Raw genomic sequence first — 21,786 nt, 5'->3', positions numbered from 1 at the left:
GATGGGAGATACTGATTGCTGATTAAAGTGATGAACCCCTTCAAATACTACTAAATATTAATTTTATAGTCTAACAAACCTGTTCTTTCCATACTTTATTTACCATTATATCCAATATAAATCTTTTTCTGAAACATTTTGCATAATCTGATTGGTTCAGTGATTATGTTACTTCCTTTGGGCGGCAATTTATTCATGTCTTGCAAGTTACTAAACTGTGACAAACTATAAGAGCTTCAGGCCTGGTTTCATTTGCATTCAATCATTATAAGATTCTCAAACACCTGCTTCCAAATTAGCCATGTCATTACTCTTTGGTACGTTTAACCTTCAATGATACAGCCGTTTGTTTGTTGTTTGTTAGAACAACAAACAAATAAAAAAAAAAAATCACTCTCCCTTTAGATGTGGCAAGAAGTCAAGGGTTATTATTTCTATCACCCCATTATATGAGCAGTTATTCCTTTAATCCTCTGTTCCCTGTAACTTTACAAAGCACCCAGTGACACTGGGTCTGTAATGATCGCTGCACTGAAGCATGAAACAAAGAAGCAGCGTCTGCCTGGTGGAGGATGGGAGAAGAGCCACTGAAACAGCCAGTCCCCTCTACAGCTGTGTTGAAATAAAATGCAGCCAGGCAGAGCCTTGAAATAGGCGCCTCGGAAAAAAAATGTTAAGAGAGCACAGTCTAATGCGTTTTATGATAAATATCTTAAATGTGAGTAATGAGAGGAGTGAAGGAATTGGCAGGGGGTGCTCGTGAAATCTCAGCTGTGAGATGATCAGCCAATAAAAAGTCCCTCCAGGGTGATTAATCTGACCGATGGCTGGTGACAACCAGGTGCATTGAAAAGATGTACGAGAAAAAAGAAATAAGATCTGAAATGGAAAACATGCACATTTACTCTAGAGTTTTACATAGACAATATCAGGCCAAGATTGATTAATCATTTTCTCCATATATTGTACTTATTTTGCATATTTGTCTAAAGGATGGATACCAGTACAGTGACAGTTTTCTCATCTCAACACCTTGATGCACTCAACCTGTCTCAGCCAGGGGACAAGAGTGTCTTTTAACCCTAATGTTCAGTTTGGGGTCCCGGACCTCTTTTCCAGCTAAAAAAAAAACAAAAAAAAACACACTTAACATTGTTTTATCACCTTGATACTTAATGACTTTAAATACAGTGGATTTCTATATGCGCTGTGTCTGTGATTGCTGTTGGCAGTACTTTCTAGGCAGCACTAGCCCTCCAAAATCCCAGATAACGTGAGAGGTGGATTTCAGTTTGTTTATAAGACATCGAACCTCTCTGTCATCTAATTGACCCCCAAAGTAACACTATGTAGGATGTCATACATTTCTTTCTTTTTGGCAAAGAAAAGGAATATATATTTGCTTGTGCATAGCTCATACAATATGTAAAAGATGTTTCCCTTTTTGGTGTAATAACACTTCTTGGTCATTTCCACATTTTGTCATCTTCATCAAATGTGCAAACACAGTTTGTGGCAAAGGGAAGGCTTACCACTTCAATACTTTTCTATATATTGTACTTTAAAAAGGTCAGAAGAAAAGTTAAAAATATTTGAAGGAAAAAACTAAACTCAACTAAACACACGAGTTAAGGTAAGTCTTCTCCAGTGTTGATTGCCATACATATTTATTTGTAAAGTTAAATGTCCTTTTACAAACTGCAAAAAATTGTGCCCACAGATGTTCTACAGCTCATGTCTTTATTAATGCTGTGGCTACAACAGTGATACTCTGCAAATGGTGGCGTGTGCCTACATTGAATTTAACAAGGGATATTTCATCCCACTAATTCAGGAATGTACAATTGTTTAATAAATCTTATTACAGTAGCAAACACTGTGCATTTCATTGTTCAAGCAAAATTCTTAATGATAAGTAAACCCAGTTTCTCACATTGTTTTTCTCAACATAAAAGTGTGCCTACAGTCAGCATTTTAAGACAAACTTAAATTTGCATATTATAGTTTTACTCCACTTAACACGTTATAATACAATCATATGTCCATAGAATAAAAGCTGCCCTAAGATCACGGTTTAGCATTGTGCTTTTTATCATTAATAAAGCACTGGCAGTAGCAGCCGCACTGCCAGTCATGCCTCCCACATGTAGCCAAGTGTCTCGAAAACATTCAGTCAGTGAATCACAATGACATTGCACAGTTACACAACATAGATTGCACTAAAGTTAAGGGCGGTAAGTTAAGTATTCTTATATAAACATCTGAATACATCTATAAGGGAGAATAAGGGTCATGTACATGATCATAAATGTAACTCAACCCTTCTTTGGTTCACAAATACACTAAAAGACTTCAATGTTATTCAAAACATTGTGATATTATACAGCAGAGATTCCAAATAGGAATGAGTATACATTACAAATGGAACTGAACAGCAGATAACCTATTCACAATTATAATCTCTGGATATAAAGCGATTCATGTATTACATACTATACTGTATCATCGATTTACATATAGGGTTTTCTCACTGTAAAACTAGGACACATTTGGCACAAAGGCAATGTAACAATACTATACACAATCTACACAAAAATCTCTAAAAACACAGTAATCAAGTACAGAACTTGTTACAATGACTGTGTTATACATTTCCACTTATGTAATATCAAAGGGAAATAACAGCTAGGGTACAATGTGGCGGTGCATCTGGCTTGATAATTACATAGATGGCATGGAGCACTTACATTTTATATATATATATATATATATATATATATATATATATATATATATATATATATATATATATATATAATTATATATATATATATGGCATATATATATATATATATATATATATATATATATATATATATATATATATATATATATATATATATTTCATTTTTTTACATTAATACTGTTTATGTCAACGCAATAAGGTTCCCTACATTGTGCTCTGTTACTTGTGAAAAAATATTTGATTTCATCCTGTTTTTAATACTGATCTTCATATGGTACAACAGTAAAATTATTATTTTTTTAAATAGCTGCTATAGAGGGAATCATTCAAGTGATCAGATATTCTTGCTATTTCATATTTACATGAAAGGTAACCAGTGTTAATCTCATTTAATTGACATTATATTAGGTTTATTTACACTTAACATGCAGTCTAGCAAGAATACCTGTGTGTTTTTGTGATTCTCTCAAGTTTTGACTTATGTCCTTTATACTCAGATAACCTTGTGTGCAAATGTTTTGAATATATGTCATTGCTGCTAAAGACAGAACAGACAGAGAAGAGACACACAGGGCTTATTATTTGTTGTGCGTTGCCAGAGAAGACCTGTAAGCAAACATTTCAACGTCTTTATGAGACAAAAGGGACATGAAGCCAAGCTCAAGGCTCTCCTCTGGGGTGTTGGTTGGTTGGTTGGTTAGGTGTGGCTCTTACAAGTCATTCCCCAGTCGCTCAAGCTCCTCAATCAGGAAGTCGATGTCTGACCTGGTAGCAGCGTGGTTGGAGATGACCATGCGGAAGAAGTTGACCTTGTCTCCTTGTGGCTGGTAACCCACCATCGTAGTCCCAGACTCCATCATCATTGCCTTGATCTTTGGGGCCACCTGTTGTGGAAAACATACACAAGCATATGAACACACAATTGTCCGTGACTTTACTGTATGAATCCAGAAATCTAAGTAGACACTACATGAATCAATCTAAGAGAGAAGCAGATTGATGAGTCATTACCTTGTGCAGCCTCTCCCGCCTCTCATCACCATCAGGTAAGCCGCGCAGGCTCGGCGGGATATACCAAAAACACACATTAGTGTGCTGCGGCTGATAAGAGAAAATGGGAACAACATTTGTAATGAGCGCTGATAAAAAATGCCTTCTGTAATTTCAGCTTTTCTTGTCAACTTGTCAGCAATGTAAAATGGTCCAATCACTCCTAAAACCAAGTTAAGATATTAAATATATTGTCATCATCATCACAGAAGAAAAACAAGTGTTCTGTAAAGCAGAAAAGCCCAGATAAGAATAGTATAGATAGTTAGTCCTTATTTGCTGCAGCTGATTGTCTTGAGTATCCACTGAATTCTGAAAATATTGACAATAATGATCTTACCTCTCCATCAAACACCATCTCGTAGCCCTCTCTGTTTTTTATTTTACTGTAGAGGTACGCTGACAGATCCAGGCACTTGTCAATATGCTGTTCAAATCCTACTGTTCCCTTTTAGGTAGATTGGAGAAAAAAAAATTAATAAGGAGTTCTAGATATGGCATCAGAGTTGATAGAGGCTTTAGAAGAAAAAGGCACACCTTTGCCTTCCACATAAGCCAGAACTTGAAGATATCGACATGCCGTCCACACTGAATGGCCTTGTCACCTGTGTCGTATGTAACATCGTACTGTTTATCTGGCTGGAAGAGGTAACCAGCACACATGGAGTTGCAGCCTTGTAATAATCCCTGCAATGAAAAAGTTAACAGTAAGGTTACCAAACGCCAGCAGAAAACAGTGTATGTTTGTAGGAGCATGCATTTGAGCAAGAGTGAATCGTGTGCAGCAGGCAAGTGAAAGACACAAGTCTCACCCTCTCTCTGACCAGAATGGCAGAGCACTGTAGCGGCACTCCCATCATTTTATGAGGGTTCCAGGTGACCGAGTTGGCCCTGCACAGATACACAACACACAGCTCTGTGAGTGTGTGTGTGTTTATCAAGTCTGGGATCAGAGGTAGTAATCTAAGAAGACATTAATTCTTTCAAATTTTTGTCAAAATAACTGTGCACATGAGTCTTTTGAAAGATTGATTTAGTTCTGTAGTCATGTACAAGCTGACTTCAGATCTGAGATCGTACACCATTTTGTCCCAGATTTCAAAGGGGCACTCCAGCAATTTAGTATTGCACTTCCATGAAGATGGGGGGGATTGGGGTGCCCTTGTGGTCTACGGGTTAAGGTGCCAACCATGGTTCCCACCGAAGGGACTTTTGTAGAATGTCATTACCCATCTGTCTCTCTCCCCTCATTTCCTGTCATCTCTCTACTGTCTGCTATCTAATAAAAGGGATAAAACGTAAAGGATTTGTCAAAATTGAAGCAGCAGAGCCCAAGATATCCTGACTTCTATTCTAAAGTATGGGTCAGCCCCCAAAACACCAGATCCTACATTTCCCATAAAGCATCTCATTAGTGCCTGTGGTAGATCCTCCCTGCCTGGTAAATGCCCACGTCTTTCAAACTCAACGCCCCCAGTTTAACACAGTGTCTTTCCTAAAAATTTGCAGTCTACGCTCCAAGCCCATGCTAAAAATAATACTGATGACATCATTAGGTTCAGAATAACCCTGATGATGTCATCAGAGTTATTTCTTTCTACTTCAGGAAGCTCCTCCAGAGCCACAGAAGACATTATACAACTGTTTTCACAGGCTGAGTGGTCCTCTCTGTGACGAGTAAATTGAACTTGATGTGTAACATTGGTAGAGTCCCCTTTTAAAAAAACATGTATGTACTACATCCATTGTCATTTATATGTTTAGGCATTGCTTTCTTTTACCTCTGTACTCCATTCAGCTTGTGCCTGTGTTTCCTGGACATTAGCAAACCTCCTCCCCATGCACCCTGCACAGGACACAACACATTTATAACAGTAAGGATGCTAATGTCTATTACAGAGGCTTAATAGGGAGCTGATACGTACAGCTGATGTTATTATTTTGTATTGAAGATTATCAATATAGTCTTACATCCACATGAAGCCACATGTTGTACTTTTCACAGATGTCTGCAATTTCATTGATGGGATCAAAGGCTCCGTAGACGGTGGTACCAGCGGTGGCATTCACAAACATCGGGACATACCCCTGCAAACCGAAAAAGGAAAAAAAAAAAAAAAAAGACATTGGCTACAATTCTGGACTGAATTCAAGTTATGTTCATACTGTCCATGCGATTGTTGACGTAAAAAAGATGGGCTAAAACACAGTTCTCAAATAATGCACTCTTCCTGTCTGCACCTACTGCTTTCCCATTTCTTCTAGTCTGTACGTCACTTTACTTTTGAAGAATTACTTCCAGGAGAGGTACTTTAGCCCGGGGCAGCATCACATGTGAGCAGACAGAAGCATTAACCTTACTGAAATAACCTCGCTACTCTGGCACACATAAGTGTTTCCTTTGCTGCAAGTGAACTCTCAGCTCAGATAGGGGTGTTTCTCATTGTATGGAGTCGCTGATAGAACCAGATAAATAAGTTAGAGAGGACGACATCCGAGTCATTGTTGATGACATTCACCTTTTGCTTGGCCTCTATTACTTTGGCTTCCAAATCAGCAGGAATGACTCTCCCTCTGGAAAAGAAGAAGACATAAGTCATTCAGATATTTGATCCTTTACCAGACTATTTGCATGTGGGTCAAGTACAGAGCAAACCTCTCATCTGTGTTCAAAAGGATCAGGTTCTCTGTCCCAAAGCCCAGAGCTGCACTGGCTTTCTTGATGGAATAGTGGCTCTACAAGAACAGATGTTGATCAGTCACACTTCAGGTTTGATTTACACTTAAGGTTACTGATATTAATTGTCAAACTTTGTGATAAAAAGGTACTTAAATGGTCAGGTGACAATAATCAGTAATACAGAGATGGTGTCAGACTAACATGCTCTGAGGTGAAGAGGACCAGTCTGGGTGCAGCTGCCATGCCTTTGGTCTTGACTTCAGGGAAAAACTTGTATCTGGCAATCATCACACTGTACATGTTGGAGATGGCTCCTCCTGTGGAAACCAATTGTGGTAGAAAGTAAGTACTGTAATTAAGTACACATTTGAGATACTTGAGTAATTCTATTTTACGGTACTTTCACTAAACATTTATTTTGTACTTTTTACTCCACTACATTTATTTGACGACCTTAGTTACTAGTTACTTTGCAGATTCAGATTATTAATACAAAATGTAATCAACAAATAAATTAGTATATAGAGCAGTATATATAAGGTGGTTAAAATTAGCCCCACCTTTCCAGGCTGTAACATTAAAGTGATGCTTATACTTTAATGCATCAATAATTATAATCTTGATTACATTTTGATGCTAACACCTTTACTCAAGTAAAATTTTGAATGCATGAGTTTTACTTGTAACATAGTATTTCTACACTGTGGTACTGTTACTTTTACTAAAGTAAAAGATCTGAGTATTTCTTCCACCACTGGAAACCAGATTAGATATTTTAGAGATGAAAACTACAGATTCAAAACCATAGCTTAATATATAACTATCTAGTGGTGTCTGATAAAGTATGACATAATGACAAGAGTCTGACATGTTTGCATAAGGGCTCAGCGTTATTGAGCTTTTGTACAATCACTCGTTTGGCTCTCACCTGGAGAAAATATTCCATCGCCCTCTCCCACAGGCCAGCCAATGATCTCTCTCATCTTTTTCAGTGTCAGCTGCTCCATGAGCACAAAGACAGGAGCGATCTCATAGGTAAACCTGGAACGAACCGAAAAAAAAACCCATTTTCATATGTGATTTAAAGCAAAGTCAAGCCTTCTTTCATTCCTGATTGAAGAAACAGTATAATCTTCACTTTATATGTGTGCTTTGTTGTGTGTTAATTGAACAATGGTATATAAATAATACACTTTTCTCTCTGCAGTTTCATTCAAGTGAAATTCCATTCAGACTGCAGGAGAGACTGATGGGATCAATATGTAATACACTGATATTTAACAACAAGCATTTGTATACTCTAATTGTGCACCATGGTTCCTGAGCATGCTGCTCTCTCAATAAAAATGGAACAGATACAGCATTATGTACACAGTCACACCTCAATGACAACACCATGTTGTTGTTTTAGAAATGGCCGTCTGCCGCAGTGAAATGACAAAGCAAATGCCACACAGTCTTAGGCTCATTCATACAGCATCAGGAGTGTGTTTTTGCAGAAAATTAGCGAGAAATGTGATGCTAGCCCAATGAGAATATTTGAAATATGAACAATGCGTTTGTACCTTTAATGGGATTAACACTATCAAAAACATTGGAGAAATAATGAGAATGGTCTGCCGTTACACTCACAAAACAAAATTGCTTCAGGTGCCTTTAATTTTCTCAGTGCAGGAAAGTTTTTCATGTTTTATCCTCTCAAGTATATAATTTTTTCCACATAATTAAAACCCCGGCCACAGAGAAGAGCACAGTCGATTTGGAATTACAGCACAGGCAGGCTCATCCATCTTCTCCTGACCAATATTCTTCTAATTACATAAGTATCTGTCTATTCATGCAAAGAAAGTAAATGAATCAGTGGGACATTACAGAATGTCACATTGTGCCTCACAGCAACTTCAGAATATGTATACACACACACACACACACACACAGTAATATGGAGGGGAAAAAATAACCAAGTCAGATGCCACTTTGCAGATGTCGCACATTAATTTCACCGCATTCATTCATGCAGACAACGCTCACTCATTCTGATTATGTAAGACCTGAATGTGATTGTCAGTCTATTAGTGTCAGTCAATATCTGCCAGGGGTAATTACGGTTGATGGGGTAATTAATAAAGGTAAATTACAAGTATGTAAGCAACCTCCACCCTCTGGTTCAAGTCATCCTCTGTGACGCCGCCAATAACACACAAGCTAACTATATCACTTCTTTGGGAAAGGAAGAAGGAATAAGGCTTTGAAAACATGTCAATATAAGTTTAAGGTTTGCAACAGAGCCTTGTAATAAAGGTTTAAGCTCCACCTCTGTTACACTCTCAAAATCCTAATTTAATCTTCAGAAGCTTCACCGCTGTGTACTGATAAAAATGACCACACTCATCGCAATAGAAATGATGCACTTTCTAATAAGGGTTTATAAGTTGTAACTAATGACTACAGATCTAAGTATTTATAGCCATTTATAAGAATGAAAATTGACAAATCCCTTTTTCTGATGTTTATACACTCTATTTGGTAATAATACAGTTATGAATATTAGTAAACCATTACCAAATGTTTAATAAGTTGTTAATAAATCAGTTTTGGTCCAGATCTTTTGCATGTCTTTTCCAGATGTGTGACCATACAGTCCAATAAGTCAAAGGGATTTTTCACAGCCGGCAACCCATCATTTGTTCCCTTTAGAAAGTGCATTTTTAGAAAGCGGTACTAAAAGTCTTCTTAGATTTTTAAGCATTATGGAAAGATTTCCATCTGTATTGTCATCGACACCAAGTGATTTCATTGTAATGCTGCATGTTGTGTTTACCACCCCCAAAGTGTACAAGCTGTAATATTCAAAAAAGTTCCCTTGTGACCCCACTGCTGGTTCTTTATCAGTGTTTCACCTTTATTTACAATAATGGCAATGGGAAACATGGCAGGAGAGAAAGAGGTAGGACCTGCAACAAAGACCCTGACTGGAATCGAACCTACGGTATGGTATAACGTCTTGGACCCCTAGGCCACCAATACGTCCCAGAGTTCCGGCCAAGTTAATCACCATACACTGAGCTACCAGTTTATATGGTACAGAAGTCCAATTAAATGCAATCAAATACAATAGTCCTGAAAAATATGTTTTGTTCAACCCCAATTACATACATGAAGGGACACAGAGTTTTACAGTACAGTGCAGTACAATATAATGCCTCCAAAATGAGGATGAATGAGATGAATCAACACATCTCTGACACAGAGTCATGAAAAACAAAAGAAAGAACTTATTGCTGAGCTGCAGTGATGGCTGTTCACTTTGTGTACAAATGGCCGGAGGGTATTGTTATGTCACAGGAACTTGCATTAGATGAAACAAAGACACCATGTAAACTGTGAATGCGAATAAATATGCAATTTAGTTTGCCTGCAGGGCTGAATTATGTGACCACAGCCCGGGTGCAGGCCAACACTGACAATACTGTAGCTGTACAAATGTCATCTTTTGTGCTTTTTATTTTCTAGCTTGATTGACAGTCTATTAGAGTATGCAGGGTATTCCTTCAGCCAAACACAGTAATTACTGTGTGTCACTTCAAGTAGTCCTCTAACTGAGAGCCTCGCTTCTACATGGGCCATTTAAAAACAATGAGTACAAAACAAGCTTTAAAAAATGAGGATAAACTGAACCTAATTGGGTCTAATTCTTATTGCTTATATCTCAATTCTTGGTTATTTAAAAAAAAACAAAAAACTGATCAATCACTCTGTATCACAGTACTCACATGTTAGTGTTGGCTGTAGAGGTAAGCCACTCTCCTGCCAGCCCAACAATGTCTAATCCAGTGGACAGCTGGTTAAAAAACCTGGGGTGACCTGCGATTGATAAAGACACAACAAAGCAACATAATCCCCAGAAAACAATTGATCATGTGAGAATCAGAGAGAAAATGGCTTATCTGTAATCATTACACTGGCGTGTAAGCTAATGAGAGTTACTGATTGCGGCAGGCCATGCTGCACCTTCAGGCCTCTTTGTTCTCACCTGTTCTCACTCCATATTTCAGGGTGTCCCTGCAGTCCACCAGGATCTGCTCCAGAGACTCGGGCTGGTCAGAGAGCTCCAGGTTGAAGCCCTCCATGCCCTCCAGCAGCTGGTGGGGGTGGTGGAAGTCCAGGACCTTGGTCGATCTGTCAAAGGTCTTCCGGACATAATTGGTGAGGATTTCCACAACCTCCAGCAAGAACTGCATGGTCTGCTCCTCTCCATTTTTGGCAGGCAATAGATCTGCAAAATAAAATACATCCATTAACTCAATGTGTGTTTGCGTCTCTTGTGGTTATCCTTTTCTGGTTAACTAACATCTAAACATTGCTCTCATGCTGAGAGTTTTTACAGGTCATTTTCACACATTTTAGCTTGGAAAACAAGTTTCCTGGGAGTCTCCGCAAGTTGATAATTACTTATTTGATATACTCGTTTATTTTGTGCAAATGATCCAACAGTTGGGTTAAAAAGGAATTAATACCCACCAACAAGTGCAATAAAAGGTACTTTCAACAGAATTTGTTTCATTATATAACCATCGCTAGAGAATTATTTTGGCATTATCAATCTGATTCATCGGCATATCATTTACTTTTTATTTTCACATTATTACTTGCATGCTTGGTTATTAGAATTCAGATTACAATTTCCGCACAATGTTGGATTTCTGAAAGCTTTATATTCTGTGCTAAGTGTAGCCTGTTTAATTTCAAAGGATAAATACAATTCGTCTGCTTCGAGCTTCTTCTCAAGCCTACCTCTGGCGAACAGATTGGAGAAGTCGGTCTCGGTGCGTCTGAAACGCGCGTCTCCGCTGTTGTTATCGCAGGACAGCAGGTTCTTGGCTGTGCGCTCCTTGAAGGAACTCACAATCCTGCTCCTCTCCTCCAGACTGTTGTTCTTCTGCAAAAATCCTAAACGTTTACAAGAAGAAGAAGAGTCCGCAGGGTGATTACACTTCCCATACATGCTGTCAGCTGCAGCTTTTCTTTAATGTATTAATAATTCTCTTCTCTCATTTCTGACTATTATCTGATCTCTCTGGGGATCTACACTCTCTCTCTCTCTCTTTTTTTTATATATCTATCTATCTATCTATCTATCTATCTATATATAGATAGATATATATATATATATATATATATATATATATATATATATAGATAGATATATATATGATAAAAGGGTCCCATCCTGCTCAGAGAGTCCTATTTATGGGCGGAGGGCCCCTGTGGGAGGCTGAACCATTTGACATCAGCATCAAACTCCAGCCAAGCAAAAACAAATCGCTGTCATGTAGCGGCTGTAAATCCTTATTAAAGCTCAGTGCGCACTTCAGATGGGAGCGAACAGCACAAGTAGCCGATAACAATACAGCACAAAGGCACATTTAATAATAGATGTGAATTTAACAGTAAAGCCTGCAGAGGAGAATGCAGCCCACAAGTACATTTTTTTTTACAGAAATATCATCTGAAAATTGTGTAACACGCTACTTTTGAGACATCAAACCTACTGTTTCCCATCTGATATTAATCCAACCGGAACACAGTTTTTCCCCTTTGTGTTTTGTAGCTTTATGGCCCTGGGTAATTAAACGGCCTTAATGAAACCAGCAAAACGTGTGGGTCAAAAATACCAGAAAATTGTACTGCGCACTGGTGCGTGACATTCACCATTGTGATGGATTTCAGCTCGTCTTTGGTGCTGCATGAGACTAAAATAGACTCTCAAAGTGGAAATCTGAAAATCCATCCCGCAATAATTCCCCTCTTTAATTTCATCAGCTCCAACTCTGGGATAAATTGATGCTTTTGGCAGTTGATGGTCGTCGCATTATTTTGGTTAAATTACCGAGATCAGATGTGATGGTAATTTAATAAAGCTAAATAATATTTGTTAATCTACATGTTTAATCCTTGTTTGGATGATATTTCAAAATCCTGTTCGACCAGAAATCCGATTCCATTGAGTCGCGAGTAAAATGATGCAGGCCACGTGTCATGCTTCTGGAAACCCTGACAATTCATATTTTTTTTTAAAGACCAAAATGCGAACTTACCACATATCTTCATTCCCAGTTTTCTAGTACATCCATGAGCAACTCCACACCAAGCATCATAGCCTGAAATTATTTTTAAAAAACAATTAGAGGGCCTCACAGAAGCCTAAAGAAGAGAAAATATATCTAATTTCAGTGTACAGTTTTTATCTTGAACAATTGAATGTTGAAAATAAATGGAGAGACGTATGAGGTCGAGTGACGTCGCATGCAGAAACAAAAATAGCCAGCATGGGTGTTTTGGGATTATATTAACATTAAACCGCACTCCCCGGGATCTGGATTAGCCCATTTCCACTGTATGTCACCGTTCATGACCTGTAGGCAAGGACTTAAAATTAATTAGGCGTTTGGATCCAAGCCAGCCTAAAGATCTAATTGAGTGAAAAGATGCTGTTAAAGTGCGAGCATCAGTAGACATGAGGCGGCTGGCCAGTGACAGATAGAGAATTACTGCGTTATCAAGGGCTTCCAGCCAGAGAGGGGATGGGGCACCTTGGATGGGAAGCATAGACGAAATCCTCAAAAGCAGCAATTTAGGGGAGGAGGGGTGGGAGCGGGAGGAGGAGGATGGGGGGAGTCCCACCCCACATCCCAATTTAACCCCTTGCTTTGGATCATTAGATAAATCATTGCCTTGCTCAGCTCATTGGACGCACTTTAACTCAGTCCTCACAATGACTTTCTCCAAGCCAGGGGAAATGACATGGGCAACAAAGACACAACTTAAAAAAATAAATAAATAAAAAGACAAGAAGAAAAGGAACAAGAGCAGATGTGCTGACACATAGCATCCAGACCAAAATATACATTTACAGAGGTGCAGCTTGAAGGCTACTGTAGCTGTAGGCTATTTCTGCATGGGCCTAACATAATTGCTTTTCATCAGACACACATCAGTTGACAATGCAAAGCCACTCCGATATTAAAATTTAAATATTAGAACAACACATAGTTCATTTTTGCAGCGTAGGCCTACAGAAAAAAAAGTATAATTCACCAATGTGTGTATATTTCTTTGTGTCAGGAGCACATCTACACCTGGAACATGATTTTGGACCTCTGTTCGCTGGGAGGATCAGGCTTTTTTGTTTGTTTGCTACCAGCTGACAATGAAAGGACTGTGGTGGCTGCATAGTTACTACTGTTCACCTTCTCGAAGGCTACAATGCTTAAGTGTGCCATTAGGGGCAATTTAATATGGCTGAATTAACAGCCACTTCAGGAGCAATTTTCATTTTTCCCCATGCAGGCACTTTCTTCAGCCGGAGTACATTTAGCCAAACCAAAAGGAAAAAAAACAAACAAACAAACAAACCATGGATGCATTAAAACACCAACACTTATAATGATAATAATAATAATTATGTGTTTGTAATTTTTGCTGATAAATCAAACATTTTTCAAGCCTTTCTGATAAGATGCAGCCTCGGGCTTGTGTTCCGGGCTAATCGCCTTCAGTAATGTTAGTGGAGGACATCAGCTCCTGACAGCAACATTCGTCTGTCACGCTGATGCCGGGAGGTCCGTATGGTGAATGAAATGCAGCGGTGATTTGTGGCGAAGCAAGCCTGCTCAAATGGCAGCGGATTTTTCTTTTCTTCCCCTCTCTCTCCCTCGATGGATATGATTAATGGCGCTGCCCACAAAGTAAATAGCACACGTGAAATAGCATTTGATCTGTGATGGACCTACTTGAGCCCGGTGGTCGTAAATTTGTCGAGTTGGGATCCGGTTCGCCGCCAGAGGAGGAGGGTGCAGACGCCGCCATCACTCCCGAGACGTGGTGCCAAAGTCCTCACCTCAAAAAGCCTGGTCACTTTTTTTATTCCTTTAATGCCCCCAAAATCTCTCTTTATACTATGAAAAATGAAAAGTAAACCTCACTGGCAGGGAAAACGAGAAACCCACGAGCTGTACAGTATTTTAAATAGGCGCCTCTTGCTCTTTAACACTGAGAGAGATGCTCAAGTTGGCACCCAGACCTGTAGACGACAAGGGCACAGTCTGTCTTACAAGTTTAGATTCAATTAGTCGGCAGAGAGAAAACGAATATATCGCGGATGACAAGTTCAGTTCAAAGACAAATCCTGCACCTACTTTAACCACCTGATAGGAACACATTATTTCAGCATCTTGATCCTGCTCAGGATGGATGCTGGTGAATACCCACACAGCTTCATGTTCCTCATCATAAATACCACATCCCAAACTGTTCTGGGCAAGGCTGTTAAACACGCAGCTGTCAGATCATCAAAATTGGCACACATATTGAATATCTGGAGGTAAGGCCATATACAAAAAAACAAAAAATAACAAAAACCCACACACAAAAGCCTACAAGAGCAGTTTCATTTTTACTTACTTACTGTAATTCATAATATGGCCTGTTTCAGTACAGTAGTACAGGACAAATATCAGATCAAGGTGATTATTGCACCGTGATGCAGGTTAAAGCCCCCCTTAGAAAAGGACGACCTGCATCCCTCTTTCCAAACCACCAACCTGTTATTAAAGGCTAAATGAGAATAACATAAACAGTTTCTACACACATGCAATTCACATACAAGCTTCCCAAATTTTGTCACTTAAACCTATGATTCTGCAGGGAGCAAACCCTATAAAAACACCTGTTAGAGCATCTCCAACGACAATAAATAAGAGTGCGTTCAGTTCAGACTTATTAGCCCGAACGACAAATGAATAAAGCCACTTACCGTGATTATGTGGGTCCAGGTGAATAGGTGCAGTCCATCCAAAAAATGTTTTCACGAAAGTGAATTTACCACCAAATTAAGTCCTGAAGGAGAGACTGCTGCACTCTTTGGTACACTCCAAGAAGAAGAAGAAGAAAAAACAGACCTGAGCTTCAGTTCTCTGCTAGATCCCACACACAAGGTGACCTTGCTTTTGTTGAAGTAGCTTTGATTTGCTGACATTTAAAGCAAGCCTTGTCTGTTTATTGTCATTGCGCACGAATGAGTCACGGCGAGTATACTACCTCCGCCGGTGCTGCATATTAGTGGAGCACGACCGTCTGCAGGCTTGACACTGAATGGCGCCGCTTTCGGCCCCCGAAGTGTCACTTTTTTGGGGAAGTGTTGGTTGTCTTCGGATCTATATAACTCTGGTTTGAATCCTGGTCACATAACTATGGTTTGAATCCTGGTCACGAACATGGACTTGAAGTTGATGTTATGAGCAACACATTACGTGAGGAGGGCTCAGGATCGAAGAGGGGAGGGGGAGGGGGGGGGGAGAGATCGCTGGTTTTGTTCTTGTGGGAAATAAAAAACAAAAAACAAGAGGACAACAGTAAAGAAAGCGCCACACGAGCCTAAATACTCCGTTACCCCCCCCCCAATCCATTACATGATTCAATAAAAACGTTTGCAGATGATCTTAACGCTGCTTGTCATTAAATCTACAATATGCACCTGTCACAAACCTCATATTGTCCCACTTTCTGTGCTGACAGGCTGGGGTTTGAATGGTGAAGATGTAACCTACATCATGACACACTGAAAAGGACGAAAACCCCCAAATCCACGAGGTGGCAGTGAGAAACCAAGAATGACTCCTGCAGGAGGCAGAGCACGCAAACGGGCCACTCCAGAAATACTTCAGGAGGCTAATTATACACCGGCCCATTAATCTGGAACACGTCACCATCATACATGACCGCAGGGACACGAGTGGAGACACACACACACACACACACACACACACACACACACACACACACACACACACACACACACACACACACACACACACACACACACACAGAGAAGACAGAGAAGACAGCCAATCACAAGCAATCACCCATACATCTCCGGGAGATTTGTTATCTCTTATATCATCAATCAGATTAAAGGTCATTTTGTCATGTTGTGACACTGTTGATATAGAACACAAAACTGTACATTACATATACTGTATATACATATATACTATATATGTGTATACTATATACTGTATACACAAGGAGAGCATTTGAAGTGCTTTCAGCACCGGACAGCTCCACGGCCTGCTCATGCTTTTAAAGGCTGCTGTCCAGTCCTGACTTCTCCAGATTCTCAGGTTGGTTTAGGGCCCCCCTCGACTTCCTGGTTCCTCCCTCTAGGGGCCCCCAGAACTACTGTGTCTCAGTTAGGATTTGGTCATTTGACTAAAGATATCTATTAAGGAATATGCACCATGTAAGTACAATATTAAATGACAAAACAAATAATAAAGACTAGATTTTGAGCAGGGCTCCTCTACAAGATGGAACCAGTTAAAATGCAGGACCTACCTTAAAAGGATATTTCACATTTTTCCAAGTTTATCTTAAAGCTATAGTCACATGCGCATACGTACTTTGAAAGAGCTGCTGCAATTGTTACTCCTGTCCATATTGGCCTTGAAAAGTCCCTTCCTGACACGAAGTTACAGTAGTACTGTACCTACACTGCGGCTTAGCAGAGGAACACGGTCGGTGGAAACACAAAGAGGGAATTTCATACTAAGTTTGAAAGATACTCACTTGATTTGGCTAACTCAGACTGTTGAAAACTCATTAGCCTCAACTGAACTTAAAAATGCATTTTTGCAGTGCGAGTATTGTATTTACACAGGGTTGATGTGAACCTATCCTTTAAGGCCCTTTTCATTTCAGTTTATGTTGTGCTTAAGCAAATTTGCAACTAATCAAATGACCACAAACTCATTGTCACACATTGAACTTGGAGTTTTGGGGCTTCCGAGGGTCAAAGTTGCCCACTGTGCCCGTTTGGTAGTCCAGCTTTGTGTACAATCAAAACTCTTGCACTCTTGCAACAAATGCATTTCTCCTTGTCACACATCTATTGGATAGCCGGCAACGACACACACACACACACACACAGTTTTTGTTTCTCAGCTGCAAAGGAGTGGTATAAAAAAAATACAAGATATAAAAAACAAAGGGAAAATGGGGTGGGGTTGTTTTTCACCAGAAGCTGTATGAAACTGTCCACAAGATGGGGCATAATCCAAATGTAGAGAGTCAGAAAGAGACCGAGGGGAGGGGGGTGTCAGGGAGACAGACTATTCCTGTATTTGTGTCTGATTATTTTCACTGCAATCGGTGAGCTAAATCTGACTTAAACAAATCTAGTCGTCTGAATTGCCCGTGACTGAAAATAAGCCAGTAAAAGAAATAAGAAATCTCCTTCAGAAAACAGACGATGTCTGCTCGAGTTCTTGTTTCTCTCTGAGCCTGCAGCTGTCAGTGGATTTCCCTCAACTGTCACACGGTGTCTCACTGGTGTCTCCCTCATCTTGTAAACTTTTCATCTTTTCACCCCTCTCTCATCTCAAGAAGCAGTCGGCCTTGAATAAACAGTCCCATAACAATGCAAGTCATTCCGTTTAAAATAAAGAGGTAAATAAAGTACTTCATGTAGCAATTTACAAAAACAAATAGATAAATTCAGGTGGTACAAATTGATTGATTGAGTTTGATAAAAGTTACATTCCAAAAATCAGCCCAGAGGTAACTTTTCTAAAACTCAGCCTTGAGCAAACAGACACCTGCCGAGAAAAGACGCATGCTGGTGACGTTCGACTCTCAAGCCAGAGCTCAGCTCTGAGGATTAAGGATAAAATGGGCGAGCTCTGCACTGTGTGTAAAGCACTGTTTGATCTTGCTAAAGCAGATGAATATATGATAATATCAGCAGCCATCATCTGGGACTGTTTCAGAGCTATAGCCAGAATTTTAGTAGAACTTGGGGCCATCAGTTTCCCCTTTCTCTCCTACCCCAACACCAGAAAGAAAGTCTTTAAAATGTCTTATATTTCTTCAAATTTTATTTATTCAATCATCTGTTTAATTAGTAACACTTTACAATACAGTAAGGGAGACGAAATACTAAGTAGTTACCAAGGAATGAGTGAGGAGCAAATCAGGAACAACCTAATAACTGATGAACAGCTAACAAGTAGTTCCTGAATAACTCAGGACTATATAATAATAGATAATGATGAGTTCATTGAGAACAGACTTTAAGATATTATATTGATTTATTTAACAGTGGTAGAATGTAAATAAGTAAATTTACTCAAGTGCTGTGCTTAAGTACAGTTTTGAAGTACTTGTAGTTTACGTGAGTATATCCAAATTCTGCATAAAACATATGATCATCTTATAAAATACAACCCATTTTAAAAACCACTGGTTTCAAACCTTTTTGGCTTTTGACCCCTTTACAAAAACATCTGTCTAGTTGAGGCTCCTTGTCACATTTCAAATGTCTGAGTCATTAGCAGCAGTTCAACCAAAGAAACATTCCCCTCTAAAACTCATTTAATTGTCTGTTTTGAGGCCCCAAGAAGTAAAACTCTCATATATATTTCACAAAGAGACAAAGGTCTGAAAAATGAATCAGAATTAATGTATCAGGACTTTGTTTTTTCTTCTTTCCTCTCCCATTAATCATCTCACAACCTCTCAGATTTATCTCATGATCCCTTGGAGGGGGCCCGACCCATAGGTTGGGAACGAATGAACTACCTAAACTGTATACAGTAGTTAAAACAAGCTCCACCTCGACCAGCTACAACAATAAAATGATACTTACTGATGCATTTGTATTAATAATGTAATTTATCATGTCAGTCACAGGGGCTGATTTTCTGCAAAATGAGTACTTTTACTCTTAATATTAGTTTATTTATAATGCTTCTGTACTTTTACTTAAGTAGGATTTTAAATGCAAGCCTTTTACTTGTAATGGTATATTCTTACAGTGTGGTATTGGTACTTTTACTTAGGTAATCTGATCTGAGTACTTCTTCCACCACTGTTATTCATGGATATCTGTAAATTGACATACTGACCACTGTCTTAGTGAGTCATTCCTGCTTACCTCTGAATCACCTGCACAAACAAGCATAAAACATGACAACTCATTCATTTGTAATTACCGGTACTCAAATATTGGCTGCTATTTTTGTGGCCCCTCAGGTAAAGTGGTGTTGCAATCCCTCACTACTTGACATCAATCATTGCACTGTCCTCCACACAAACCATGTGCTTTGACAGTCAGACGAACACCTTTATTTCACTAACTTCACAGACAGAGGGTCTTTTATCCTCTCATTTAGGCAAAGGGTGAAACTGAAAACACAAACGAATGCATCCCAATGAATTTATAAGAACATAACTAAGATAACATTAAACAGCCAATTTCAATACATTTTTTTTGTACTAAAATAGTTATCTAGAAAAATAGGTGTGATGAAGATAAACCAGTACATACAGACCATACTACCACAGGGGTGATGATGCCAGCAGGAACAGATGGATAGTAAACCGACATCCAGGTGAGGCTGAATAGCACTGCCTGTGATTCTGAACACCTACTTCCTGTAGACGTCATATGACAGGTCACATGAGGATGAGGAGAGAAACTATAACATTTCGCCACTAGGAGGTGCAGAAAACAAGCTGAATGTAAACAATAACAAACTGAAACAGGACAATCATGTGCTGTTTGTGGTTTGTCATCAAGGAACTTAATGGGAATCCAACCAGTAAAAACTCTGCAGCTTGTTAGTTTTGTAGGATGATGCTTTACTTTACTTGAGGGCACACAAAAATCACAAGTAATGTTAAGATAATCACAGTGGTGGAATGTACATTTACCCAATAATGTACTTAAGTAAATTTTGCTGTTCTCGTACTTCAGATATTTCCATTTCCTGCTACTTTCTACTTCTACTACATTATAATTCAGAGGTAAATATTGTGCTTTTCACTCCACTATATTTATTTGACAGCTATAGATACTAGTTACTTTACATTTTATATACAAACATCATCAGCTTACAAAATATGATACATTGTTTTAGATTAAACTACTCGAAAGTATGTAAAATTTATAAAATGATCTCAAACTGGACCAGATGTAACATTAAAATGCAGCGTAAATATGAATACATCAGTAATAATAAAGTAATTTAATATGTAATAATATTACAAAGACAGGTGCCATTCAGCAGCATAATGGGTATTTTGTACTACTGATAGTTTAAACACATTTTGATGATAATACTTCTGTACTTTTACTTAAGTAACATTTTGAATGCAGGACTTTTGCTTGTACTGAAGTATTTTAAAATTGTGGTATTGCTACTTTTACTTCAGTAAAAGATCTGAATGCTTCTTTCACCAATGGGTAATTATGAAGTAATGACAGATTGACAGTAACCTCTCAGTCTGATGCACCACTGTACTTGGGGGTGTTTCATTAGAAATTAATGAGTTGTATGTTTTGTTCTGTTCAGTAGCTGGATCAGGAACGACTCGAAGAAAGTGGTCAGTATGTTAATTCACAGATATCTACTGACTAATCATTACATAATGTTTTATTAACAAGTCTGTTCTCCTGTAGCTCATCATTATATACTATGTAGTTATTCAGGAATTACTTATTAATGATTCATTAATTATCAGGTCATTCCTGATTTGTTTGTTACTTATTCCTTGGTAACTCCTCTGTATTTCATGTAGCCTACCTTATTGCGTACCTGCCAACAGTTAGGTTGTGTCGAGTTGTGAGTTGCCAGGTTGCGTGACAGATCGGTTGAAATTGTATGTAGTGTGTGTGTGTAGATTGTGTTTCATAGATGATCTGGCAACTTGGGTGATGTTAGCCAAACATCCAAAACTTGGATTCATTTTCTATACATTTCCCAACATGAAGGTCTAAATGCTGTTTCTGGCGAAGCTATACTGAATGCTTTATTTGTTTGTTTCAAATTTGCTGAACCCAAGAATGTCCAAGGCTGCAATAAATGTTTTTATCCTGTTATTTCTACATCACAGGCCTACTTATCTCGGGAAAGCAACTTTTTGTTTTCTCGAGATAACAATGAATTTTTCCAGTTATCACGAGAAAACAGCTGTGTTATTCCAAGATAAATCTTCAATCTCAAGTTAACAAGATAAAAACAATATTGCTGCAATATTTTTAGCCTAAAAATACCGGAATCAGCACATATAATACCCATCAAATGCACGTTTTTAAAGGAATAGTTTGACATTTTGGGAAATATCTATACGGTAAATATGTACCTGAAGCCAGCAGCAACCGGTTAGCTTGGCTTACACTAACCAGCACATTGGTTTTTGTTCTGATTAAAGAAACAAGTTATAGCGTGTTTATTAGTGAGCTTTAGAGGTG

The 21,786-nt window shown here is 38.7% G+C and overlaps 1 protein-coding gene across 6 annotated transcripts; it reads right to left on the bottom strand.

Annotated features, from left to right (window-relative positions):
• Positions 1–2,870: 2,870 nt before the first annotated feature.
• On the bottom strand, positions 2,871–19,917 carry LOC122885939 (glutamate decarboxylase 1). 6 transcript variants are annotated; one of them, XM_044217726.1, is made up of 17 exons: positions 15,292–15,914; positions 14,270–14,559; positions 12,575–12,637; positions 11,271–11,426; positions 10,510–10,752; positions 10,250–10,340; positions 7,405–7,517; positions 6,678–6,793; positions 6,453–6,532; positions 6,316–6,370; positions 5,768–5,884; positions 5,578–5,642; positions 4,609–4,687; positions 4,334–4,483; positions 4,137–4,244; positions 3,758–3,847; positions 2,871–3,630 (listed from the first exon to the last, which is right to left on the bottom strand). In XM_044217726.1, the coding sequence occupies exons 2-17, from the start codon at positions 14,343–14,345 to the stop codon at positions 3,457–3,459; spliced, it is 1,776 nt and encodes a 591-aa protein (XP_044073661.1). In that variant the 5' UTR covers positions 14,346–14,559; positions 15,292–15,914; the 3' UTR covers positions 2,871–3,456. The 6 variants fall into 6 exon arrangements, with proteins under 6 accessions (XP_044073661.1, XP_044073659.1, XP_044073664.1 ...); XM_044217724.1 differs by having other exon boundaries at positions 14,270–14,434; XM_044217729.1 differs by lacking the exons at positions 14,270–14,559; positions 15,292–15,914 and adding an exon at positions 19,865–19,917.
• Positions 19,918–21,786: the final 1,869 nt, after the last annotated feature.

Source organism: Siniperca chuatsi, linkage group LG12 (genome assembly GCF_020085105.1).
Source record: "Siniperca chuatsi isolate FFG_IHB_CAS linkage group LG12, ASM2008510v1, whole genome shotgun sequence".
Classification (NCBI taxonomy): domain Eukaryota; kingdom Metazoa; phylum Chordata; class Actinopteri; order Centrarchiformes; family Sinipercidae; genus Siniperca; species Siniperca chuatsi.
The sequence above is the reverse complement of the archived record's forward strand: the minus strand, read 5'-3'. Positions and strand labels throughout refer to the sequence as shown.